The sequence below is a fragment of the Peromyscus maniculatus genome, chromosome 5 (assembly GCF_049852395.1).
Source record: "Peromyscus maniculatus bairdii isolate BWxNUB_F1_BW_parent chromosome 5, HU_Pman_BW_mat_3.1, whole genome shotgun sequence".
Lineage (NCBI taxonomy): Eukaryota > Metazoa > Chordata > Mammalia > Rodentia > Cricetidae > Peromyscus > Peromyscus maniculatus.
Genome location: NC_134856.1, coordinates 59298133 through 59325715, shown reverse-complemented (window position 1 = coordinate 59325715; position 27583 = coordinate 59298133). Strand labels below are relative to the sequence as shown.

The following is a 27583-nucleotide window of genomic DNA, read 5'->3' as shown; positions in this document are numbered from 1 at the left end:
GAATATCAAAAGGCCAAGCCACACTGGAGCCAGGGTCGCTGACAAGGAGAGATGTGGCCACTTTTCTTTTTACTCTAGCTCCTCATCTGGTGCCAGGCTGCCCTGATTCTGCCTTTGTGTACCGGTGTGGGTTAAAGCAAACAGGGGCTTGGGAGATGGTTCCAACAGCGAGACTTGCCATGCCCGAATGAGGATCTCTAGCAACCATGGAGAGGTGGCACACACTTGTGATTCCCGTGCCGGGAAGTAGATATAGGCTGATCCCTGGGGATCACTGGCCAACCAGCCTAGCCTATTTGTCAAGATCCAGACTAATGAGAGATCCTGTCCCTAAAGACAAGGTCGACAGCGTCTGGAGGGACAACACCTAATGTTGACCTCTGACCTACACTCATACTCCAGCGTTTGCACGCAATGAAACTTTGTGCTGAGCTAGCTGTCCACGTGCCCTTCAGTAGCACCCAACATCAATCTCAGCAGTGCAAAGTGGGCAGAATACACACACACACACACACACACACACACACACACACACACACACACCTCCAAAGTCCCTGAGCAGCTTCAGCCCAGGTGGCAGAGGGACAAGCAACCTTGAGTCTTGGGCAGGGTCTGTAGGACGTCAGCCAGGGTGAGTGTTTCCTTTTTGCCTGCAGTAGTGTGAGGTTTAACAGCACAGGGGACCATAAATTCCACCAGACTGAGTGAGAGGTTGGCACCAAATTGAAGTCAGTTTGGTCTCATCAGTGGTCTCATCATGGCACCCAGGAGATCATGCATGAAGGAGGAGGACTAGTGTCTAACCACAGGGCTAACAGATGGGAATACAGTGTGTGTGTGTGTGTGTGTGTGTGTGTGTGTGTGTGTGTGTGTGTGTGTGTGTGTGTGTCTCCCAGCTAGGTGATATGACACCCAAATAGGTGACCCCAAATTTGAGCAAAAAAAAAACCCAAAAATCTAGGGCTCCACAGCTCGTTCTACACCCAAAGGATGCTGCCTGTTTTCTTGAATCATGTTATCTGTTGCCAATAAAATTTTGTGCCCCCCATAGTAATACCATCTAGTTTTTTTGTTTGTTTGTTTGTTTTTTTTACTGTCATCTACTATCATTATTTTCAGTATCATCTACTCATTTTTATGTCTTTCAGGAACAAATGGGACCCTAATTATAGACTGGTGACCATAGATATTGGTGACTCTGGATGTTGTAGGGGCTCCTTTGCCTGTGTGCATAGGACAGGTGCAGCAACATGACACCTCTGTGTGTGTGTGTGTGTGTGTGTGTGTAGGTGTGTGTTTACCCTCATCTCCAGAAAGCTGGATGGCCTGGGCACACTCAGATCCCCTCTTGTCTTGCTAATGTAGCCTGGTCCTCTGCAGAGATAGTGGTCTCTGCTTTTGGTGCTGTGGCAAAGAAGGGACTGTCAGTATTCTAGCTGCTTTGGGAATCAGCTAAGCAAGTGTTTTTCTAGGCTGTCATAGAAACTAGAGGCACCCTGGATTAGGGTGCTTAAACCTCCCTTTCCCCCGAATTAGCCTTTACCAGCTCCATTAAAAATCCCTGCTTTGTGAACTGATCTCAGTGGAGATGTGCAGAGAACTTAGTTTTGTTCAAGCCTGCCAGCCTCCACCATTGACTACCCCAACTCCAGTATTGTCTTAATTCCTTCACTGCTGTTCTCCAGCAGCAAAAAGAGGGCTTGGAGCCCCAGGGTCCAGGTTCAAGTCCGGCTGTGTCATCAGCAGGATGCCACTCTGGCAGGGTGAAGCATAATGTGGAATCAATGGTTCGGAACAGGCAAGGACCCTGGGGATGTTCCCTCGGCCTTGCGAGTTTTCTTGAGAACATTAAGGCGTGCTTTTCAATGGAAGCTTCTCTCAGGCTGGCAGTTCCCTTCCTTCTCTGGAAGGTTTGTTCTTTCAGCAGTGAAGTTCTGGGAATGGCTTCTTTGAGAGCTAAAAGGTTTTTGATTGAGAGGAGATCTCCTGTATACTCTACTATTGTCATAGGCAGCAATCCAACAAACCCAGAACTCTGAATTTTCAGGAAGTGGTTTCCTGTCCCCAACTCCAACTCCTTGCCACACCCATCAGGACCCGGGCACATTGGTGAGTCCCAGGGTTCTAAGCACTGCCTTTGTCTTAGCTCCAGACAGACCCTTGCAGAGACGCTGGAGCTCCTGCGGCGGTGGTGAATCTTGCTGCTGTGGCATCTGCTTGTCTCTGCCACCTCTCCATGGAGTAGGAGGACCTGGGCAGGAGTGCTGGTGTGGGTCAGCCAGTCCCACAGCCCCTTGACCTGGATTCTAGAAACTGGACTTTTAAGACCCTGGAGCCAGATAGCTCTGAACCTTGCCTGCTGCTTAGTTGACAGCTGTCTCCCAAAAGCTCCTCCTGGAGGCCTGAGGCCTTCCTAGTGCTCTTACCCCTCTCTGCTTGAGACCCTTCCTAGATCCTTCTGGAATTCTATTTTGTTGGGCATGAATTTGGCCAGATGTTTGGCTTCTGAGACTAGAGGGCTTTTTCTCTCCCATGTAAAACTCGGCTTTGCCTTTTTTTTTTTTTTAAACCATTTCTTTTTACCTTCTCTTTCTCTCTCTCTCTCTCTCTCTCTCTCTCTCTCTCTCTCTCTCTCTCTGTGTGTGTGTGTGTGTGTGTGTGTGTTTGTGCATGTGTGCATGCAGAGGCCAAATCTAGGGTGTTTCTCTGGTGCTATTCATCTTGTTTTTTGACACAGACTCTGTCTTGCTGGTAGTTCACCTATTCAGCTAGGCCAGCTGGCCAGTGAGCCCCAGGGATTCTGTCTCTCCCTCCCTAGCTCTGGGATCATAAGTGTGCACTACCCCAGCTCTGGGATCATAAGTGTGCACTACCCCAGCTCTGGGATCATAAATGTGCACTACCCCAGCTCTAGGATCATAAGTGTGCACTACCCCAGCTCTGGGATCATAAGTGTGCACTAACCCAGCTCTGGGATCATAAGTGTGCACTACCCCAGCTCTGGGATCATAAGTGTGCACTACCCCAGCTCTGGGATCATAAGTGTGCACTACCCCAGCTCTGGGATCATAAGTGTGCACTAACCCAGCTCTGGGATCATAAGTGTGCACTACCCCAGCTCTGGGATCATAAGTGTGGACTACCCCAGCTCTGGGATCATAAGTGTGCACTACCCCAGCTCTGGGATCATAAGTGTGCACTAACCCAGCTCTGGGATCATAAGTGTGCACTACCATGCCCTCCCTGCTCTCTACCCGAGTACTGGGGAGTGAACCAGGTCCTCTTGCTTCTGTAGCAACCATACTCTCAATGGAGTTATGTTCCTCGCTCTCAGCCTTTTGGGGGGTGGGGATAGTGATTTGAGAGTTGATTTTTCAGTATTTGGGGACTTGGTTTTTAAGGAAAGTGGAAAGTGTGAATCACCATCCCCTCCTGTCTGGCATATCCATGTGTATTTTAGAAATGAGGACAAGGTAAATTTGGCCTCTTGCGTCCCTCTGCCTGGACCCTGTGCTGGGCTGCCAGGTTAGCACTGAGAATGGTCCAGATGTAGCAGGCTGTGATCGAGGCTCTGGGCCTGCCCCTCCTGCCCCCCTTGCAGATTGATGGCTCCCCAGCATGATAGCACTTGGCTGGGTGCCCGGAGCTGAGCCAGCAAACGTGGCTTCCCTTCTGGGCGCCTCCAGTGCTGGCTTCCATGGGAGGTGACCCAGTGGCAGCCTGGAAACTGGTTCTGCAGAGATGAAAGGATCAGTTTGTGCCATTCAGGGAGGGCAAGAAGCACATGGACAGTCTTGGAGTCATCTTTTGACTGACAGGACTCACACCCCAAAGAAGAGGTTCCCATGGTGCTGGAAGAATGTAGCCATTTCTCAAAAATACATAAGTAACAAAAAAGAGTAATGACCACATTCCTGCTGGTCCCTTGACCTCCCTCCTCCCAGTCCGTTCCCTGTTCTCATCACCCTGAGAGATGGCCCTAGCCCTGCCCATGCCCACGATTCTGAACTTGTGTCCCTAGTGGATTGTGTCACAAGCTAAGTAAGTCACCAGGGCTTTCTGTCTTTGGAACTACAGCTCTGAACTCCCAGTTATGGACCCTGACTTCAGTAGAGATAAATATACTGCTAGTCTAAGAGACCAAAGCTACTGCTGTAAGTGTATGCACAGTTGCTGCAAACAGGCAGTTGTTTTTTTTTTTTTTTTTTTTTTTTTTTGGTTTTTTCGAGACAGGGTTTCTCTGTGTAGCTTTGCGCCTTTCCTGGAACTCACTTGGTAGCCCAGGCTGGCCTCGAACTCACAGAGATCCGCCTGCCTCTGCCTCCCGAGTGCTGGGATTAAAGGCGTGCGCCACCACCGCCCGGCGGCAGTTGTTTTTTTAAAGGCGTATTTTAATTGTTCTTTTCAAAATCCCATCCTTTTTATTTTTTTCTGTACATGGAGAAACAACCCAGGGCTTCCTGCATGTTAAGCAAGTGCTCTATCACCAGGCTATAGCCCAGCCCTTACTTTTTCTAATCTTTTAGGGTCTTGCTAGGCTGCCCAAGTTGACCTTGAACTCAAGGCAGGCCTTGGACTATTAGAATCCTCCTGTCTCAGCCTCCCGAGTAGCTGGGACTATTGATAGGCCTAGGCCACCATACTGGGCTTGATGTGGTTTACCACTGTGAACATCAGAGAGACCGACCACCTCATTCCCTTGTTCCTTTATTTGTTTATTTACTTATGATGCTGGAGATTAAACCCAGAGTCATGTATGTGTGTACTGTATAATGCATAAACCCTCTACCATTGAGTCACTTACATCCCCAGCTAATTCCTGTTTTTTTTAAATTAATGTGTTATTATAGTGTGTATGGTGTGTATGTGGTGTGTGTGTGTGTGGTGTGTGTCCAAGCAAGTGTGCTCATGCACAGGAGGAGGATGTATGTACATGCCACAGTACATGTGTGGAGGTCAGAGGACAGCTTTGGAGTCATGGCTTTCCTTCCGCCTTTGTGTAGGTCCTGGGGATTGAACTCAGGTTGGCCAGGCTAGTTTGGCAAGTACCTTTACTCACTGAGCCGTCTCACTGGCCCTCATTCCTGTTTGTTTGTTTTTTCATTTAAATGCTTTTTTTTCCCAAAGTTTTTATTTTATATTATTTGTATGTGTATGTATGGATGTTTTGCTTGCATGTGTGTATCTGTGAATCATGTGTGTGTTCATGACCACAGAGTCCTGGGAAGGGTGTTGGACTCCCTGGAACTGGAGTTTCAGGTGCTTGTGAGCCAATACAGGGATGCCAAGATCGAACCCAGGGCCTCTGGAAGAGGAGCGAGTGTTCTTAATTGCTGGACCTGAAAGGAGCTGTGAGCTGTCCTTAGTCTACCTACAGTTGAGTCATGAGACAGTCATGGTGTCTTTGAGTACTCAGCGTCTTTGAGTGGCCAGGCCACCCAGCATCCACCCTGGGGTGAGCGCTGTCAGCACAGGGGATTTTCTGTTCCTTTGCACAGGCTCTGCCGTCAGATCTTGCTCTCTCTGGTTGACAGCGTTTCTTAGCCTGAGCTACAATGCCACTACTTGTCCCCCAGGAAAGCTCCTGATCCTGGGCTTTAGAGGCATAGTGATCATTTTTGGCTCCCAAGGCATCTTGTAACTGCAGACCCTGCTTCTGAGTCACCAAGGAAACCAGCCCTATTTCTGGGACTTAATAGATGGGGTTCCCATCTATTTGGAAACCAGGCAGTCCTGACAGAAGGTGTCTGCTTTGTGGTCAGGGTGTGCCCAGTTGGCAAGCAGTAGGGACTGTAGTTCTGAAACATTGTGATTAAACATGCTTTGCAATGGTTAGTGTGTAATCTTCAAATGCTACCAAGAACAAAGATGCCCTGGCAGGGCTTGGAGGCCACTCATTTACCCTGGAACTGCCTTGGAGGGATGTGTAGAGTGAGTCCATAGGAAGCTAGACAGTTGTCTGTAGAGGGTCTTTGCACACAGGTGGCTTTTACACACCTGGTCACACTATATCTGATCTTTTTCCCAGGAGAGTTGAAATCCCAGACTGCAATCTGCCCGGTTGGCAGCTCCCAGTTAGTAATTAGCATCTTCAGTTCCTCCTTGTCTTTCCAAGACCTTTTTATTGCTATGCAGTATACATAGCACAAAACTTGCCATTGTAACGAGTCTTTTTTCTTTTTTAAGACTCTGGCTGGGTGTGGTGGTGCATGCCTTTAATCCCAGCACTCTGGAAGCAGAGGCAGGTGGATCTCTGTGAGTTCTAGGCCAGCCTGGACTACAGAGTGAGTTCCAGGATAGTTATGACTATAGAGAGAGACCCTGTCTCAAAAACTAAAAAAGCCAGTGTCTTATGATTCCCTGGCAATCCTTGAACTCACTATGTAGCGAAGGATGACTGCATTTCTGATCCTCCTGCCTCTACTTCCTGAGTGCTGGGATTACAAGTATGAGCCATACCCAGTTTATGTTAAAGAGACAGGATCTTGTGTATCATATCATACCCTCCAACTCTATGTAGCTGAGGATGGCTTTGAACTTCTCATCCTCCTGCTTCCCCTTCCCACGTGCTGAGATTGCAGGTGTGTACCATCACACCCTGTTTATACCGTGTTGAAGATCAAACCCAGAGTCTTAGTACATTCCAGGGAAGCACTCTACCAGATAATCTCCATCCCCAACCCCATTTCAACCATTTCTGAGTGTACAAGGTCATTCCACGTATTTAAAGTGTGTGTAACCATTCCCACCATCCAATTCCAGATTATTTAGTTATTCCTGGCAGAGTCTTGTTAGGGGCCCAGGCTAGTCTGGAACTCACCATCCTCCTGCCTTAGCATTCTGAATGTTGGGATGACAGGTGTGCTCTGCCATGTTTGTGTTTTGTTTTTGAGGCAGGGTTGCACTTTGTAGTTTTGGCTGGCTTGGAAATAATGTAAATCAGCCTGTCCTTGAGCTCACAGAGATCTGCCTGCCTCTGCTTCCTGAGTGCTAGGATTAAAAGCTGATGCCAGCTACCACCAAGTTCGATGCCAGCCATGTTTTGTTGGTTTGTTTTTAAATTGTTATTTTTTATTGTGTATATGCGTGATATATGTATGTGAGCATGTGTGCCAGTGTTTATGTGGCATTCATAGGAAGCTTTGGGAGTTGGTTCTTTCCTTCCCCCTTTACACATTCTGGGGGATTGAATTCAGATTGTCATGCCGAGCCATCCACTGCCCTGCCCAGCTATTTGTGTTGTTTTGAAATGAAACTTTATATCCTTTAATCAATAAAACAGTACAGGTTAATTATAACTGCCATTCTCCCCACCCCACCTCCAGCTTCTGGCAGCTTCTGTTTTCTGTCACTATGATTTTTCATACTCCAGTATTGCATGTCGGTGGGACCATAAAAACAGTATTTATTCTTGTGTCTGGCTTGTTTCACTTAGCATATTGTGAAGAATATGCTTATTACACGTATACTGCTCTCCTTTGGAGACACTGAGTTGGATCAACATTTTGCAGGCAGCAAATACACCTGAGATGGTAGTGGTATAACTAGTTTTAGTGCTGGTTACTGTGGAAGCAGAAGAAAAAGGGGAGACACTCTGTGTGTGTGTGTGTGTGTGTGTGTGTGTGTGTGTGTGTGTGTGTGTGTGTAGCCCTTGTGAGGACCAGCAGCCCCTCCTGTAGTACGTACCTGCTTCTGATTGCTGCCTTCCGTGGTTTTCCGTGGTTTTCCATGGTTTTCCATGCTTCTGTGTCCTCATAGTTGTGTCTTTTGTGGCTTCCGTTCTGCTTTGGCCATTCTGATTTGCTGGTGTGTGGTTGGCATATTCTTACGCTGTGCTCCACAGGGGCCCAGCCAAACTTACAGGGTCTGTGTCTCTTTCACATGGGATTCTGACGCTGAGGGGGATGGTTGGCCAGAGTGAAGGCCACCTGTGTTGTCCTGAGGTCTGAAGGACATGAGTGTGTGGTATTGTGTTCCCCCAAATATTGTGCATGCTAATAAACTTATCTGGGGTCAGAGACAGAACAGCCACAATATTAAACATAAAGGATAGGCAGTGGTAGCACACGCCTTTAATCCTAGCATTCCAGAGGCAGAAATCCATGTGTTCAAGGATACAGCCAGGCATGGTGACTCACGCCTTTAATCCCAGGGAGTGATGGCAGAAGACAGAGAGATATATAAGGCGTGAGGACCAGGAACTAGAAGCATTTGGCCTGGTTAAGCATTTGGCCTGGTTAAGCATTCAGGCTTTTGAGCAGCAGTTCAGCTGAGACCCATTCTGGATGAGGACTCAGAGGCCTCCAGTCTGAGGAGACAAGACCAGCTGAGGATCCGGCGAGGTGAGATAGCTGTGGCTTGTTCTGTCTCTCTGATCTTCCAGCATTTCACCCCAATACTTGGCTCCGGGTTTGATTTTATTAATAAGAACTTTTAAGATTCCTGCTACATGAGTGAGTTGTACTTCCACTGTTACAGATCTGGGTGCCTGGGAGGTGGGCAGAGGGTGTTCCAGCAATCCCAGAGTGAGAGTGCACAATCCCACTCCAGGCCTGCACCTGCCTGTATTTTGTTTGCCTGCTGGTTACTGTGGAAGCAGGAGAAAAAGGGGAAACACTCGTCGTGTGTGTGTGTGTGTGTGTGTGTGTGTGTGTGTGTGTGTGTGTGTGTGTGTATGCATGAATGTGTCTGTGTGTGTCTTCATGCAGGTGTATCTATGTGCAAGTATCTAAGTATCTGAGTATGTCTGTGTGGGAGTGTGTAGAAGTCTATGTATGGGACTGTGTCTATGTGTAAGAGTGTATCTATGTATGAGAATATGTCTGTATGGGAATGTCTTTGTGTGAGTGCGAGTGTGTCTGTGTCAGTGAGTGTGTCTCTGTGTGTGGGAGCAGGAACTACCACTTTGAGAATCTGCTGCCATTTGTGCTGGCAGCCTGGCAGGCTGCTCTAACGCCAGCGAAGTCTATGGCTGGAGGCACAGCCACTGCCAGCTGACGACAGAGCTCCCATCACATTTTTGTTTGGCAGATTTATTTTTGCTAAGTGCTTTATTATTTTTTATGAGCTCAGAATTGCAGAAATCTAAGGAATCTGCCTCTTGATTAAGCTTCTTGCTGAAGCAAACAGAAGATTGTTGACGCTAAGGGGACATCTCAGTGACCTTTCCCAGCCTGTGACCCCTGTGACCCCCCCATGGAATTCCAGGAAGCGTGGGCAGCGACCCTGGGACTCCGACCCACCAAGCACTGGGCCCTGGCTTTTGCTTCCTGGAGTCCTGGTCATAGTTGCCTCCCACAGCCTGGAGCCTCTGACTTATCATCGACGATTCAAAGGGACCGACCTGACAGAACTCATTAGGAGTCAGGCCAGGTGACACATGAGTGGTTCCAGCTCCCACCCACCCTTGTGATCCCTACCTCCTTTCTCTGTCCACTAATGTGGCCTGGGCTGGTGGCCTCAGTGAAAACTGCGTTAGCCAGACAACGCCCTTCACCTCTCCCGCAAGTCACATCTAGAATAAGCAGTATCTGTTCCACTGACCTGCTCCGCTTCCCACTGACGCCTGTCTGCCTTACTGCCGCTGAGAGGAGTGCACAGTGTCCCAGGAGCCTAGAATTGCAGAATTAACTCGATGTTTCCACCCCCAGCAGCCGCAGAGATGAGGACAGGTCCCAGCTGCAGCTGTCGCTCCCAGGCATTGGCTCACATTCCTCCAGATAGCCATGGCCATTTTTGGAGGGGCAGAATTTAGACATTGGAAGTAACTGGGATTTAGCCGAAATTCCAGAGTGGAATGCAGTGACCCTGTTCTCATTTTTAGAAGTTTTGCCTGACGACTGTGTAGTGCAAAATAACCCAAGTGGGCTGGAGAGGCTGCCAGTGGTTAAGAGCACTTGCTGCTCTTGCAGAGGACCTGGGTTTGGTTCCCAGCACCCATGTACGGTGGCTCACAACCATCTGTAACTCCAGCTCCAGGCCGGGCTGACACCCTCTTCTGGCCTCATGTGTGCATATCCATACACAGACACATATACACATAAATAAATATTTTTTTAAAAAGCAGTGCCAGTCCATTCTGGAGCCAAGATTCTCAACAGATGTTACCCTTGTGCAGGATCAGTGGCTATTTATGGTGGACTGTATTAGCTGCCCAGCTGAGGTGCCTTTTGGCTCTCTTAATGCCTGGTCCCACTTTACTGCTTAGCCTATCCAGCTCTGAGGATATAGGCTCTGCGATGTAGTCTTGGTGTAACATGTATCCACGTGAACAGGCTTTCTCTGGTGTTAGTGTGCAGTTGTTGGACCCTCTGCACACCCACTGGAGGAAAGGGCCTAAGCATGAACTTGCAGCCCCTCCTCCTGAGCCCAGCCCCAAGCCCCAGGAGCCAAGGTAGGGTAGCCCTTACTGTACAGCCACCGACTACTCATCCCCCAGTGCAGGAGACTGTCACCTATAAATAGCAGCTTTACCCTTGGTACCTTCATCCCAGAAGACCCAGGCCCCCACTCCCCACATTGTGATGCTGTGGGAATAGGAATGTGTGAGGTGTATGAGTTGTGGTATGTGAGGACCTATCTTGTGCAGAGGTCCTGAGCTCATAACTGTGGAACCCGGGCTTCTCCAGCTCTGGGGATAGGGTGGGGAAAGGGCTTACTGTGTTGCTGTGCCTTGTCAAGCTCAGTGTCTTCTTAGGAACGGGCGGTCAACTGCCCAGAGGGACCATGCCTTTGCTGTTATCGTTCTTCACTGTCCCTCAGCTGCTGCTCACTCAGCAGGGGTGTGCCTGGGGAAAGCTGGCTTGCAGCCTAGATGGCTATTGTACTTGCAAGCATTCTTCTGGGGTTCCTGCCATCTGTGAGGCTGGTCTGGAGCAGGGCTCTGTCAGCATCTGCAGAAGGAGCCTTGGGCACAACAGCTCTCTTTGTGGCGCTTTGGAGCCAGGTCACCTGGCTGCTAGGTGACAAGGGACATAATTTATTGGGTACTACATGAAGTGATATAAATCACTGAGGAGTTGTTTGGGGACAGTGGGAGATGAACATAGGATTAACGTCACTCTCGGTTTACATATTTTATCTGGGGTTTCAGACACAGCTCTGTTGGTAAAGTGCTTGCCTAGTGTGCGTAAAGCCTCGAGTTCAATCCCCTGCACTACATCAACCAGACATGGTGCTATGTGCCTGTAATCTCAGCACTTGGAAAGTAGAAACAGGAAGATCAGGAGTTCAAGGTCATCCCTGGACACATAGTGAATTTGAAGCCAGACTGTGACATGAGACCGTCTTAAAAAAAAAAAGACAAAAATCTGTCCCATGTTTTAGAGCAGCCGGGCACAGACAGGTACTCTGTCGGGGTGGAGAGGAGGCCCAAGCCCTTTCTTCAAGCTAGCCAACAGGACTTGCAAGCCAGGGTCTGAGGCCAGTGAGTGCTCCGAAGAGGTCTCCTGCCGCACTGTGTGTGCTGAGTCGGGAGCAAGATCAGCGCTGTTAGGATTAGACACTCGCGTTGCCGGATGCTTTGTCCACGGGCTCTGCTGCCAGCGCCTTTCAGCGGCCGGGAGGAGGGGCCACGAGTGTGTTGCTGGCTGTGTTCTTTGCACAAGTGGCCAGGTTACAACCTCACAGCAAGCCTGCAGGGTGTGTGAGCCCCTCACAGAAGCAAGGAAGCAGGTTCAGAAGGCTGTGTCCTCGCACCAGATCATACAGTTTGCCCTGGTCGGGCCGAGACTCGACCCTGTGTTTGCTGAGGACAGTAGCCCCGTCCCATGTCTTGAAGCTCCTGTCTTGGGTTGGCTCGGCTGAGGTCTCACTGGTGCTTGCTAAGATGCCTGCTTGGCAGGAGAGGACCAGCAGCCTGGGCTGCAGCAGTTCCCAGTGCTGGCCTTCTCAAGACATCCGTTTTTTTAGAGCTTGAGTTGTCCTGTGTGTGGGTCCCTCGTAGTCTTGGATTGATGTCTACACAGGGTTGTCAGAGTTCGGCCTCAGACTTATTCTTGAATTTTTGTTTCAGGACATAACTTGGCAAGATGAGCACTCGGCCCCATTCTCCTGGGAAACAAGGGTAAGTTGAATGAAATTTAGATCTATTTGTCCCTTTTGAAAATATTTGAGTACCTGTACATTTCTTTCAACATTTGATGCATACAAAGGGCTATGTGTGGTCCTTAATGCTGGGCTACAGTTGACAGCCCGTGTTGGTAAGACAAAGTCGGGGGTGGGGAGGGGCTTGGGGAACTGAATCTGTGTGTGAGTCTATCAGTCCCACAATGTCCCATAGTATCCCCCAGGCCCATGAGCTCCCTAGTGAACTCCAGCCACCTTGGGTGAGGGCTGCCCTGCCAGGGGACGTCTCCTTCTTCATACTTAAACCCACCAATATTTGGCACTGTGGTGGTGGATGCCCTTTGCGACAGCTTAGAGCTCCTGGTTAGCTGACTTTGGTTGCTTTGTGTGCTGCGTGTACACATGCACAGACACACATGGACACATGGAATGGACCCTGGTCTCCCAGTCACTCACGTACTGGTTGTCATCACTGCCAGACCATCAAGCCAGACTTTAGAGCATGTCCCCATCTCCCCTGTTGTCCAGGAGAAGGACCTTAGCAAGCGGCATGACCACAAGGAAGCAAATCTTCTGTAGCCAAGGAGAGGTCAACAGTCGTGATTTTCAAACTCTCCACATGGTGTTGTCTCTGAAGTGGACGATGCTGCAGAGGAGACAGCTGTGTGTGGAATGGGCTTTTCAGGCACAGATAGTTTAAAAGCTTTGTTTCTTAGTCTTTCGCGCTCCCCCCCCCCACCCCCCACCCCCCGCCCGCGCCCCTCCCCCACTGCTTCTGATCACAGCCCTTATCCCAGCTAACCCTGGTACCCAGGGGACCTGTGGAGAGGAAGGCTCAAGGTCAGGGAACATTGATGGAGTTCCAAGGGACCTTGAGAGGCCTCTCCTGCAGACCATGTCTTCGGATGCACCATGTCTTTGGAGGGCAGGGACAGCCACACCACCTCGTGCCGTGGACTGCATCTAGTACAGGGTGGCTGACCTAAGGGAGGTGACCAGTCTTGACACTGATGCCATGACATTTGAGGTTGTTCTCATGTTTGACGTGAAAGGTGGTTGGAGGATACAGGCCTCCATTCCCATGAACACATTCACATAGCAAATTGGATTCTTTTAGCCCTCCATAAACGTATACCTTACAGATCCTAAATATCCTAAATAAAGGAGCCAACTTCTGCATCACGTAGGTCTTTGAGACTGAGATTCGCCTTGTAGCCTAGGCTAGCCTCATACTAATGTCCTTCAGCCTTTGCTTCTTCAGTATTGGGATCACAGGTGGGTACCACCATGCCCAGGCCCTGTAGGGCTTTTTAAATTTCTGCTGTAGATTAGTGGAGAACCCAGGTCTGCACAGAGGGTTGGGGATGGAGGCAGTCAGCTGGGAGCTGTAAGTGCTCTAGATTGTCCAGTGACTGACAGCAACCAGATCTAGGCTTGCAGGTGGAAGTTTCTCTCCTGCCTGCCTGATCCCAAATACCTGGCAGCTGCTTCCTAAATAATTGACTCCAAGGCTTAATGTTACTTATAAAAGCTCAGCTGGTAGCTCAGGCATATTACTAACTAGCTCCTACACTTAAATTAACCCATAATTCTTATATGTGTTTAGCCACGTGGCTTGGTACCTTTTCTCAAAATGGCATCCTTGTCTTGCTTCCTCTGCATCTGGCTGGTGACCCCTTGACTCTGCCCTCCCTCTTCCCAGCATTCTCAGTTTGGTTTTCCCACCTAACTTCCTGCCCAGCTACTGGCCAATCAGTGTTTTATTAAACCAATTCGAGAGACAAATCTCTTCAGTGTACAAGGGGATCATTCCACGGCAGAGGCTGCCTGGATGCTGTCTCTGCCCTCACGTTCTCATTTACTCTAATTCGGTGCTGAAGTTTCTGGAGGCAGAGCAGGGTGTGTGGGGATGTGAAGGACTGCCCCCTTCCACTCCTCAGTCAGTGCAGAGTTGAAGAAGGCCTCACCACTCGCTCCTCAGCCAGAACCTTGGAGAACTGTAACCTCAGCTTCTACAAAACGGGCTGCAATCCTCTTAGGGACTTAAAGGTGACCAGGGACCTTGATCAAGAGCCTCACACAGGAGGCAGCTTTAGTGAGGGTGGGACCCTGGTCTCTAAGAGCCTATTGGAGATCAGACCCTTATGGATGCTGACCTCACTTTATCAGTTGTCACTGATCCAAGCACCTTCCCCAGGCCAGTGGCCCAAAGCAGCACCATTTAACCTGTGAGGCTGTGGGTGGGAGCAGGGCTCAGCTGGGCCCTACTAGGATTGATCCCTGCCATCCAAAACCCCAGGAAAGCCTTGGTCACATACCTGGGTGGTGCCAGCCACAGTGAGCCAGCCTGTGTTTTTGGCACAGTGTGACAGTGGCCCTTGTGGTTGTGGGGGTGCCCATGAGCCCCCTTGGCAGAATGGAAACTGCTCAGCAATGAACTTGCTTTGTTCCTGGGCCTGGCCAGCATCTAGCCAGCTGGAATGAAGGCGTGGAGCAGGAGGAGGAGGGGCACCATGTAGCATGTTCAGTGCAAGGTCTGCACTGGAGTGGTCCCCTCTCCACTGTTCATCCTGAGGCATTTCCTGCTACTCTAACTCTATTATCTGTTGATCTTTGATTCTTTCCATATTTATTTGTTTGTTTCTTATTATGTGTGCGTGCATGCACACCATGGCTTGTGTGTAGAGGTTGGTGACAATTTGGGGGACTTGGTTCTCTCCTCCCACTGTATATACGTTCTGGGTATTGAAATCAGCATCAGGCATGGCTACAAGTAACTTTACCCTCTGAGCTATCTCATCAGCCTCAGCCTCAGCCTTTTTTTTGAGACATAGTTTCTATATATCTCAGGCTAGCCTTGAACTCACTATGTAGCTTAGGCTGGCTTCCAACTCCTGGTGATCCTGGCAAGTTCAGCAACACTCCGCTACAGCCTCCCTGGTACTGGGTTTCCAGGTGTGGGTGGGCCACCACTCCTGGCGTATTTATTTGTTTTCATAGTGCTGGGGATTGGACCTAGGGCCAGATACTAGGTGAGCTTACCACTGGGCAGTATCTCCAGCCTATTGTTTTTATTAATTATGATAAAATTCACATAATGTAAATTTCACTAGCTTTTGAGGAGTGCTGGGCATTGAACCTGGGGATTCACACATACTGAGCACATGCTCTGCCACTGAGCACCTCCAGCCCATTTACTACGTGTGTGTGTGTGTGTGTGTGTGTGTGTGTGTGTGTGTGTGTGTGCTCATGCATATGGAAGCCAGAGGCCAAACTCAAACTCAAGTGTGCTTCCTCAGGGTACCATTCACTGTTTCTTGAGGCAAGATCTCTTGGTGACCTGGAACTTGCAGATTCAGGGCAGCCAGAGAGCCTCAGGGATCCACCTGTCTCTCCTTCCCTGGCACTGGGATAACAAGCATACACCACTCCACTCATCTTTATTTCTTTCCAAGCTTATTTTTAAGTGTGTGTGTGTGTGTGTGTGTGTGTGTGTGTGTGTGTGTGTGTGTGTGTGTGTGTGTGTATGCATATGTGAGTGTGAGTGCAGGTACCTATAGAGGCCAGAAAAGCATTTGGGATCCCCTGGAATTAGAGTTATAGGCAGTTATGAGCTGCCCAGTGTGGGTGCTGGGAACCAAACTTGGATTCGCTGAAAGAGCAGTATGTACTCTTACTTAACCTTCGAGCCGTCTCTTTAGCTCCATTTTTTTTTTTCTTTCATTAAACATGAGTTCTGGGGATCTACTTTAGGTCTCTGTGCTCACAAGGCAAATATTTTAATGATGAGATATCTCTCCAGCCCCAGTTAACCACTTAAGAAAACATTTTTTAAGATTTATTTATTTTATGGTACTCTATCTGCATGTACAACTGCAGGCCAGAAGAGGACATCAGATCCCCTTATAGATGGTTGTGAGCCACCATGTGGGTGCTGGGAATTGAACTCAGTCCTCTGGAAGAGCAGCCAGTGCTCTTAACCGCTGAGCCATCTCTCCAGCCCCCAAGAAAACATTTTAAAAATGTATATGTATGTATGCCACGTGTGTGCAGCTGCCCAGAGTGGCCAGAAGAAGGTGCTGGACCCCACGGAGCTGGAGTTACAGGTGGTTGTGAGCTGTCATGTCAGACGCAGGTGCAGGGGACAGAATCTCTGAAAGGGCAGTCCACGCTCTTGACCGCTGAGCCATCTCTTTAACCCCACACATTTTGAGTGTGCAGTTCTGTGGCTCGCAAGGTTTTAGTGCCCTCACAGGGCGGTGCATCCATCACTGTTCATCTCCCGTACTGTCATTTTATTACATAGTTACGTGTGTTTATGGAGCACAAGATGTTTTCCTATTTCCATAGGTTGTAGGATAATTGGATGAAGCTAATGAACATATCCAAATTTTCCATCACGCAAGACACATCCCTCCGCTTCTGACAGTAACTCCCAGCACCCGTCTACTACCCTGCCCCTGTACAACCCCGAAGGGATATGGTCACCACTGCAATCCCTTCCACTCATCTGTCAGCTTGGCAGGCAAGCTGAGCGGGGGGGATCCCATGGGACCGCTGCATTCCTCTCTCAGGCCCCTATGTTTCCAGAGGAAAAACCCAGCACCTAAAAGGCCCCAGACTGGGAGGGAGGAAGGAACGGAGAAGATTCCTTGCATTCCCAGGCTGCCTGGGCTGCAGACAAGTTGGAGAATGTGTGGGGAGGCTAGGCCCTTGGGACCCGTTCCCAAGGTCCCTCTTCCTCCAAGCTGTCTGGCCTCTGTCTGCCTGTTTTTACTAATGTTCGGCTACCCATTCCAGGTCCTAAGGAGGCCAAGGGGAGTCAGATCATTGATGTCCAAGCCTGGGTGGACCGTTCAGAGCAGGGAGCCTTCTAGGCCTTCCTCAGAAGGAAAAAGCATCCCTGTGAGCACATACTCACCCATGTACACACTAGCACACCCTCCATCCTCCAGACCAGGTTTTTCCCCTGAACTCACGCACACATCTAAATTCCTGTCCTGCCATAGGTGAGCAGGTCACATAACCATCTGGCTAGAGAGTGGAGTGCCCGCTGGCTGTGGTTCAGAGCTGTCACTGCCCATGAAGGATGGAGGGACCTCTTAGTTCTAAGCCATGGCCTTGAGTGTACCTCCTCAATGTTAGTTGGTTTTTGAGGGACATGGCCCTATAGGCTATACCCAATCCCATCACAAATGGGACCCCTGCACTGCTGGAGCCCATGCGTCTTCCTTAGGAAGGCCCCTTTCCCTGCTTAATGGCTGTCTTTCTCCCACCTCCCTTCCCTCTTTCCTTCTGGGCTACCCTCCTGAAAGCTAGAGCTCAGCTTTGTGGTCTTCTGCCCTAGACCCTTCCACGTTTTCCCTGAGTGGAATATTGTGCAGTTCCTTTAGTTCAGTGGCCCCAATGCTGCCCCTGAAACCCAGACTCCTGCAGGTCTCCCTGAAGCCCCCAGCCCCTCACTGCTTTCCACTGTCTGTCTTTCCTTACCACCTGTCTTTCCTGGATTCCACCCACCCTCTCTTGAAGATCCTCCCTCCCCCCCAGCTGCTGTATAAATCCCATTTCTGACTGTCCCAACCACACCCATGTGAGAACTGTGCTGGGCACATGGCTATACCTCTGATCATCGTCCATCACCTCCTTTTTTTTTTTTTTTTTTTTTTTTTCAAGACAGGGTTTCTCCATGTAGTTTGGTGCCTGTTCTGCATCTCGATGTGTAGACCAGGCTGGCCTCAAACTCACAGAGATCTGCCTGGCTCTGCCTCCCAGTGCTGGAATTAAAGGCGTGCATCACCTCTGCTTGGCCTATCACCTCCTTTTAAAAGGAGAAACAGGGAAGAACAGAGAAGTTCTCTGCCTAAGTTACGCTCCCAAGCCAATACTGTCTGTCTTCCACATTATGCTCTTGAGAAAGGCGTAGATGTCTGTGTCCTTGTCACAGGACAAGGCCTGAGGGCTAAGACTCATGTGTTCCTATCATTGACTCCTGGGCCTTGGCTACCTCCCTCCCTGCCTGCCACTTTCTGGTGACACTGGGTTTTCCCAGCCTTGGAGCCTGACCGATGGATGACTATTTGTCCACCTCAGAGCTTCTAAACAAGGGGCATGTGTGATTTATCTGGACCAATTCCTTGAGATGTAAGGTGAGTGGACTCAAGGCACTGCCCAGCTGTATCTCAAGCCTGCCCGTTCATGCTGGCTCATCTCTATAAGATGGCCCCTTTGCTAATTTTGTGATTCTTAAAGTCTTCCAGGGTCCTCCCCTTTGTCTTTTGGAGGGCAAGAGGGAAGAAGACGTGCTAAGCATTTGGCGGGTTAATGGAAATGTTCTTCTGATTCTTTCTGACCGTGTGCGCCTTTGTCTCAATAGTTTAGCTTTGCCCGTGGCTGCCAAGCCAAACAGTCCTTTTTAGCGGCATGTACCCCCCCTTTGCTGAATATCACACATTCCTCTCCAATGAGTGGGACATAAAAATAGACACTGGGCTCTGTTGTGGTCTTGCTGTTTTTAGAATGGACATGGCCAGCTGAGCCCTGTTCCCCACATGGGCTGAGGAATGCCCTACTCTGCTGACTGACCAGGTTGTAGTGAAGTCAGGAGCCCAGGGCATGAAGGGGTAGTGGGGTGCTCCTTTTTCTTTTTCCTTTCCTTTTCCTTTTCTTTTTCCTTTTCCTTGCTGTGGGATGTCTTTCTCTAAGTGATGAATACATTTTATTACCATTGGTTAGTAAAGAAGCTGCTTTGGCCTATAGTAAGGCAGGATATAGCCAGGCAGGAAATCCAAGCAAAGATACAGGGAGAAGAGGGTGGAGTTGGGGAGACACCAGCAAGCCACCCAAGAAGCAAGATGTGCAAGTACTTGTAAGCCACTGTCCATGTGGCGATACATAGATTAATAGAAATTGGTTAATTTAAAATGTAAGAACTAGCTAATAATAAGCCTGAGCCATAGGCCAAACAGTTTGTAATTAATATTAAGCTTCTGAATGATTATTTTACAAGCTGCTGCAGGACCAAGTGGGACAGAGAAAAGGCTCCGGCTACATTTCTTTTCTTTTTGTTTTTAGCTTTTTGAGACAGGTTCTCTCTATTATGTAGCTCTGCCTATCCTGGATCTCACTATATAGACCAGGCTAGCCTCAATTTCCCAGAGATCCATCAGCCTTTGCCTCCCTAGTGTTGGGATAAAAGGGGTGTACCACCATGTTTTCTTGTGTTTGCCTTCAAAGTCCCCAAAACAGGTTCCTGGCAGCATGCCCCTTCTAAGTTGATGTCACTTCCCACTGGGAAGCTGCAGAGCATCTGGCTACCCCTGAGTTGATTCAAGCAGCTGTCCCTCCAGCAGTGACACAATTGTGGATTCCAAGCCTGGCTTCCCTCCTCAGCATCTGACCACCCACATGTCAGGATGTCGGGCTTTGCAATCCACAGTTTTCTAAGCAAAGACCCTACCAGAGAGGGGATCCCCACTCCCACCCCCCAAAAAAGCCTGGGCATGGCAAACTGGTTTCTATGTGTCTTACTGGATAATTTCCAGATCAAAGTCAACCCCATCTCTGTCTTGGGCATTTCCAAGCTATTTTTAGCAGTTTGCTTACTTAAGGAGACCATCATGCCTGTCTGTACCAAGTGCCTTTGTGTCCTACTAGGGAAGTTGGAAACAGGCAGTGTTCAGAATGCTGGACCTAGAAATGAGCCTGAGGGCAAGTGAGGTGGCACTGTAATCTCAGCACTCAGGAGATAGAGGCAGGGGGATCACGAATTCAAAGGCACTCTCAGCAACATAGAGTTTGAAGCTACCTTGGGCTTTGTGAGACTCTGTCTCAAAAAAAAAAAAAAAAAGTACTTTAAATGCTAAATAGATTGCTGGGTGGTGGTGGCACTTGCCTTTAATCCCAGCACTCGGGAGGCAGCAGCAGGTGGGTCTCTGAGTTTGAGGCCAGCCTGGTCTATAGCATGAGTTCCAGGACAGCCAGGGCTACACAGAGTAATTCTGTCTCGAAAAAACAAACAAACAAACAAACAAACAAACAAAAAAGTTGAATAGATTAATGAATGGATACAGATGGGTCATGTGATGGACAGGACCCTGCCATTTCCATGACGTTGTACTTTAGCCCTGCACCCAGACCTTGGAGTCTCTTGATCCCAGCTGAAATCCCAGCTGCAGGGTCTCCTAGTAGACTAGTGACCCAGGGCATCTCCATCTTCTTCCTTTTTTCTTTATTTTTCCTTGAGAGGGTGCAAGTGGCAATATATAAAGGCCCAGGCTGGAACTTAAAATCTTCCCTTGACCTGCTGAGTTCACCGGGGACCACATGCATATACCAGTATGGCCAGCCATCCTATGTACCTACCATGTTAGATCCATGGTTCCTTGCAGAGCCGAAGTGTGGATGGATATTTCTTAGGGAATCTGCATTTCCAGGCTGCCTAGGCTCTTGGTTTGGACTTGTGTTCTTCATCTCTAGGCAAAAGACAGCTAGCTGCTGGCTTCACATTCAGAGAACACGTGGTATACTGTCCTGAGCCTGAAGTTTATATGGAAGAAGGGCTGTGTTGAGTTTTGTCCTAAGGTCCCTGCATATGGATAGGAACCCCAATAGAGTCTTAGGACTTGCAAGACTGTATGAAAATTCATGGAGCATTCCAGGATACCACCTCTGCACAGTCCAGGTTCACTGAGCAAGACCTGTGCTAGGGTTTCCTAGCCTTCTGTCCCCCTGTTGGAGCCAACCATCTCTTAGCTTGCCATCTTGGGAGTTTCAAGATCCTGATCTCCAATCCCTGACTCCTTCCTGCTTCATTGGGAGGCTAGACAAGTTGCTTCCAGACTGCTGGGGGCCTGCCATTCAAAACCTAAGTGTCTAGGGAACAGGAAGCCTGACTGATCATCTTCTCCCCACTCCCTCTCCCCTGTCCTTTCACGGGGTGTCAGTATCCGTGTTAATTTACGATTTGTTGCTTCATTCCTCCCCTGCAAAAAAGAAAGGAAGAAAGAAAGAAAAGAAAACAGACTGGCCCATTTACCAGGTGATGCCATGTGTGCCCAGTGTTTTCTGAGTCAACACAGGTTGAAATGATCAACTCAGTTGACCAGAAATGACTCTGATCTGCAGCATGGCAGTGTGCATCTGAAACCACACATGGAGAGCTTAAACCTTTTGATATTTTGTTTCTGCAAGTCTGGAGAAATTAACCCTGAACAGGGCAGCTAATGTGCACAAAGATAGTCCCAGTGATCCGGATTGCAGGAGTGAGGGTCAGCAGGGGTAAACTTTTCAAGAAGAATGTTAAAGTAGGTTGTGGGACAGCTACCGAGGGAGGTGTTCACAGCCACAGTGGCTGTGGGCTGGGAGGATGGCTGTCAGTAAATTGCTCTCCTTGCAAGTGTGAGAACCTGAGTGGAATTCCCTAGAACACAGGAAAGAAACTCTGACATGGTGGCAGGCACCTGTTTTCCTAGCATTGAAGGCGTAGATCAGACTGATCCTTGCAGGCCAGCCAGCTTAGCCTCTTAAGTGAGTTCCTGACCAGTGAGAGAGACTCTGTATCAAAGAACCAAGTGGACGGCTGTTGTATAATATTATCATTGGGGAATTGTGAACAGATGTCTGCTCACCCCAGATAGGAAACCAACAGCAGACAGAGTCAGGACACCACCAAAGTCCAACTTGGTGATCCAGTGTGTTTCACTGGGGGTGATCTACAGGAGTACGGGTGGAGAGGGGGGTCACTTATAAGCGCAGAAATGACTCAGACAGCTGCGTTACCAAAAGCCCATCCCGACATAGGTGACAGATCACCAAAGCTGGAACCCGGAAGCATGCTGCACAGCCCGCAGGCAGCTCAGCGGATCGGAGAACGTGTCTTCCATGGAGCTCAGTTGGTCTGAGCCACTTGGGCTTTTTGGTTAGCGTCTCTCAGCAGTCCTCGCTGCCTATATATGCTTGGGAGGGAAGAGCCTCGTGAATTTGATTGGATTCAGGGATTTCCTAAAGCTATTGAGTTGTTTACTTTCTGAGTCTCAAGAAGAATCCTTCCAAGATGGAATTCTTTTATCTCAGAGGAATTTACTGTACAACACTGGCACCCGAGGAATGTGCTTGAAGGAATCCTCTCACCTCTACACATGTTCATACACCCATGCATATATGTGTAGAGAGAGAGAGAGAGAGAGAGAGAGAGAGAGAGAGAGAGAGAGAGAGAGAGAGAGAGAGAGAAGTTGTAAAGACCAAGAAAGAGCTGAATGATGCTCATAATGCATTGAAGAAGTGACATCCCACATTACAGACCTGGCAAGACCACAGCTGACGTGTGAAAATGTGGCACAAACATTACAGTTACGGGGGGAGGGGTGATGACTGATTTTCATGAGCTTTACTTTCCCATCTTTCTATAATATCATTTGTGATTTTATTTTGACAAGAAAGCGGTGGAAGTGATGGGAAGTGAAATTTGCGGGATTGATTTTGAGATGGAGAATGATGAGTTCTGTAGAGCGGGGATGATGTGGCCTGCAGTTAGCTCTCCTTTGATGGAAGGCTCCGAATTCCTGGTAATGATTCCTGTCACAACTGCTCAGTGGCAGTGTTTTAGAGGTCACCGTGGTTGACTGGATGTGGGTCAGGAAAGTGGTCAGTCCGTGCACAGTGGCGTGGGGTATGGACTGTGTTTGTGTGATTTCCCTCCTCTCTGAGGACTCTGATGCCCCGAAGAGCCCACACATCCTTCCTCACCTGCCTCCAGCAGCCCTTTAGGAAAAGTCAGAACCATGCTGGGCCCAGCCATGTGCTCGAATAGCCAACAGGGATCCTTGATCATTGCTATGATTCTGGTCTTAGAGCTGTTCAGGGCACACTGTGACGGGGCTTGGCCTCATAGCTCCTAGTGTATTTCAGGTACATAGTAAGGACCTTTGTGACAATCGTCACTTGGAACCAACAGACGGCTATCACCTTATATTGTTACAGTGTCTGCACATGCGTGAGGAAGAGTATGCGTGAGCCGACTGTCTGTCCCAGGGGGTTCTAAGGCTTGCTCTCACTTGTCTCTTCTGTTTCCCCACAGAGTCAGATGGAGTTCAGCATCTCATCCTTATCCATCCAGGAGCCCGGCACTGCCACCATGACCAGTGATCCCAGGCCCCTGGCCAAGGCTCCTCAGGGCACACAGGCTGCCAAGACTGCCCAAAGCAGCAGATCCTCTAGCCTGGATGCCCTGGGACCTTCGAGGAAAGAGGAGGAAGCATCCTTCTGGAAGATTAACGCCGAGCGCTCTCGGGAGGGGCCTGAGGCCGAGTTCCAGTCGCTGACACCCAGCCAGATCAAGTCCATGGAGAAGGGAGAAAAAGTCATGCCCGCGTGCTATCGCCAGGAGCCCACCACAAAAGACAGAGAGGTCAAGGCTGTGCCCCAAGAACAGCAAACCCTCTCCAGTGTAAGCACAGAGCAGGAGGCACCCCAGCCTGTGCAAACCCCTGCCAGCTTGCTGCCCAAGGCCACCCCGATTAAGTCCCCAGAGAAGCCACCACCTCCCGCTGCCCAGCAGGATGAAGAAGATGATGCTCTGTTCTCAGAGCCTGTACTTGCGCAGGTGGGTGATGGAGCCACGTCCCACATCAGAAGTGGGGTACACATTCTTTCATGGATACCCAAGGAGGGCGCACAGGATGGGACAGCCACCAATGTCCCCGTGGTCTCCTTCCTGTCCACTGAGTTCAATTTCTAGAGCCCATGTTAAAACATATCTGGGCATGGTGCAATGCTTATAATCCCAACACTGCGGAGTTGGAGATAAGTGTATCCTTGGGCTTTGTGGCCCGATAACCTAGCGCACTTGGTGAGTTCCAGGCCAGGGGTAGACCCTGTCTGTAAAAAGTATATAACACCCAAACTTGTCTTTTGGTGAGCACACACACACACACACACACACACAAGTGGGGGTGAGGATGGATTGTCTGACGTGTCTGTCCACTTTATAATGCTGTCAGAAGCAGGAGGGTGCTCGTAGAGAACCAGGTCACTTTCCTCTGCTCTGTGCATGCTGGCGTTGGATGTGACAGGGATTTGCACTGGATTTTGTGCAGCTTTCTGGTCCCTGGCACTGAGGTAAACTGAGGGCAGGGGCCCCTGAGGCAGAAGCAGCTGCTTTCACCTGGGTCGTTTTAAACGAAGTGCCGTAGGTAGGTTGTGTGTGGCTGGAGTGGAGGTCCATGTCTCATTTCGTCACCTCTGTCCCTCTGCAGATCAGCTCAAGTAACACCCTCTTGAAGACGGGCTTTGATTTTCTGGACAACTGGTAAACGGTGCTACCCGGAAACACAGCCGAGAGCCCCGGCGCGGCCCACGTGGTGTTCAGAGGAGAAGGCATCTCTGCCTGTGTGTTTTCCAGTTTTCTCTGCTCTTTTCTTAGTCTTTGGGGAACTAGGAAATGTTGCCAGGTTTTCCTTTTTTTTTTTTTTTTTTGTAAAACCAAATAGATAAATATGCTATTTTCAAGGATTTGATAACAAGTTTTACACTTGGGATTTTTAAAGACTAAGAATCCAGTAAGCCTTGTAAATAAAACTCCACCCCACTACTCCCTCCAAGAAGGTTCTCTGACCAAGTCACAAAAGGTCGCAAAGGGGGGGTCCCTCTTCTCTTTGCACCCTCCCCACCCCTTTTCATGTGGGGGAGGGGGCGGGATGGATATGGGCTGTTGGCTGTCGCTGTGAGAGAGTCATCCTTAAAAATGGGCTCACCTGGTACCCTTCCTTTGCTGAAGCCACAGTTGGCATTATGTGTCCTTCCCCTCCCCCACTTCTAGGAAACAGACCCGTGGCAGGTGGCAGGTGGCCTGGTGACTTACTCAGAGCTTTGATGGTTTAAAAGCAACCACCTGTTGGCAGGTTTTCTCTCAGCTTCTCACTGTTTTATACGTAGCTGCAGCAGCTCCCTTGGTTTTTGTAGGAGTTTTCTTCCGGAAGTTATTATAACTGTCCTGCTAGTGTTCCCGTCCTGGTCGCTGTCCCAGTCAGGGTGGTGACAGCGATGCTGGAGAACAGGGCACTGCTGAGTCACTGTGTTCGAACCTTCCGGTAGGAGACTGGCAGGCTGGGCCATTCTTCACCTTGGTCTGGTCAAGCTGGATCATGAAGGCCTCTCCCCAGGGGCCTGACCACCTTCAAGTGCAAGAGGCCTTCCTGGTGGTTCCAGAAACTTTCCCTTGCAGCCCTGAGAGCTCACAGCAGCAAGGCTGGGTGAGGAGCATGGGCCTCACCCAGACCCACTGTGCTCTGTCCTCACTGCCGCCCTGCTCTGGCCCCCAGACCACATGCATTTGCCGGAGGTGCCAAGCAGACCTGTGAGCTCTGGGTGGTATGGTCTACCCTTCACCATACTCCGTTCTCCTCACCTGAAGCCTTAATCTCCATGAGCCCCCTCCTCCGAGCGCCTGGTTTCAGTACTGAAAGGTGTAATGCTTGTGTCATAGGACCGTCTGAAATAGCTTCTGGAATATCCTGTTAGGCCCCGTTCACCAAGGTAAAGCACACATAACTGTCCCACCCTTATCCTCTCTCCTAGGAAACCATGCCAAAGCTGTACTTAGCCAATATTGATGTGCTACCTGCCAATTCGCTTATGTCCTGAACCTCCCTTGGTCCCTTAGGTTTGGGTTTGCCTTCCTTTATCAACTTTTGACCCGTCATCTCTCCATACTGTTTGTTGTAGAGCAGGTGACGGGGAAGGGAAGAGAGGCTTCTGGCACAAGGAAGAAATAACTTCCGAGTCACCGTTGGCACAGGCAAGCCACGATGGGCACCGCCCAGGCTGGCACTCACTCTTCAGGCTACCAGGGGCCTCCTCCCACCCCGGGGCGGTGGGTCGATTTCAAGCCTGTGCACACATTTTCCTCTCTGTAGGTCTATGGTCCATAGCATTAGCAGAGCAGGAAGCAGACGCCTCGCCCTGCCCACCTGACCAGGGTGACCTGTCTGCTCTCTGCCGACGTTTTCATTTCCCCCCTTTCTCCTAATTCCCTTCTTGTTTCTCCAGTGAAAACATGGAGAGGGGCTGAGTGTAGGCACCGTGGTGTTTCTCAAGGAAACCTCCCAGGAGCAGGTGGGAGGTCACAGCTAAGGAGTCTAGGAGATCCTAACAGACCCACCTGACCTGGGCATTGTCCTTGCCCCTGGGCAGGATCCACACCAAGCTGGCTTCTTGGTCTCCCCCAGGGACTGTGTGACAGTGACCAGACTGACCAGTTACTTACCACCTCCCTCCGTCATCATGATGAAGTACGTTCGTTATTTTCCTTTAAAGCACTTGTTTGGCTGAAGCCTGTGTGTGATTTGGACTCCACCACATGCCCAGGCTCAACACCTGGGAGGCAGCTCCAGGGCTCTGTGTCTTGCTCTTGGCGGCTGTATTTGACAAAAGTTCCCAGGAGCCCAGGCTCTGCCTGTCTGGGTTGACCCTGAATCCCAGGCCCTCCAGGCTTGGATGTGCTTCTGTTAGGAGCAGCGGCAAAAGTCGGCCTCCTGGCCAGGTGCACCCCTCATGCCGGGGCCAGGAGTGGCCTTCTGTTCTTCACAGCACTCTCTCCTTTGATACGTATTTTCAAAATGGTAAATTCTTACTGACAACTTGTAACTTGGTCCTATTTTATACTACTAGCCTTTAATAAAGCCATTTTAAAAATGAGAGTCAGATCTGTTTCGTTTTCTGCCCTGTTCAGGAAGCTGATCAGGGTGGTGGGAGTTTAATGCCAAGATGTGTTTCCTAGGAAGATGTCATGAAATATCTACTCACCCTAGATAGGTCACTAATAGACCAAAGAGAAGATTCCATCCAGTTCTACTTACCAAAGTGGGCCCTCCAACCAGGAGGTCCCTCCCCTTCCTCAACATGGTGGCTTATCTTGCAGCTCCACCACTGGAGAGTTCCCAAGTCAACCTCTCCCTCCTATACATCCTAGGCCACCTCCAGGACCAAGTGCGTCAGGAGGGAGTGGCGGTGGGAACCTCAGTTTGCCCCTTTGTCATGACCTCGTATCTGGCTCCCACCATGTTCTAGTTTCCTGTAGCCATGGTCTTCTGCACCACAGTAACTCCGATTTGGGACATCAATGGTCGTATCATGCCTAGGTGATGGCTCCACTACAAAATGCAATAAAGAAAGAGTCACTAGTGGAGGTAGCCCATCGGAGTCTACACCATCCCCTGTGTAGCTAGTAGAGGTGATGGCTCAGGGGCACCTGCCCAGCAGACAGATGACTCTGTCCTGGAGATGTAACCAGAACGTTCGAGTTCATGCTGCCCATCATCACAGATGCCAGCGGGCAGAGGCAGGGATGAATCTTGAAGTTGAGTCTTGTTCAGAGAGCCAAGAAGGCAATGCACCAACACCATAAAAACTGCCCTCCATCTCACCTCCAGGCAACAGACTTTGGAGGGAGTGGGAACAAAGGCCGTCGATTATTACAATGTTTAGTTTCACCCCGGCCAGGCGGTCAGCCACAGCCCTGAGG

At 49.7% G+C, this 27583-nt stretch overlaps 1 protein-coding gene across 2 annotated transcripts in view; it reads left to right on the top strand.

Annotated features, from left to right (window-relative positions):
• Positions 1 to 26757, top strand: part of C5H1orf198 (chromosome 5 C1orf198 homolog) — a 28530-nt gene extending 1773 nt beyond the window's left edge. For both annotated transcript variants that reach the window (XM_076572320.1, XM_006992813.4), the window contains exons 2-4: positions 12014 to 12064; positions 23141 to 23665; positions 24318 to 26757. In XM_076572320.1, coding sequence (XP_076428435.1) covers positions 23147 to 23665; positions 24318 to 24374 — 576 coding nt within the window. In that variant the 5' untranslated portion in view covers positions 12014 to 12064; positions 23141 to 23146 and the 3' untranslated portion in view covers positions 24375 to 26757. The remainder of the gene's footprint in view (positions 1 to 12013; positions 12065 to 23140; positions 23666 to 24317) is intronic.
• The last annotated feature ends 826 nt before the right edge of the window (positions 26758 to 27583 follow it).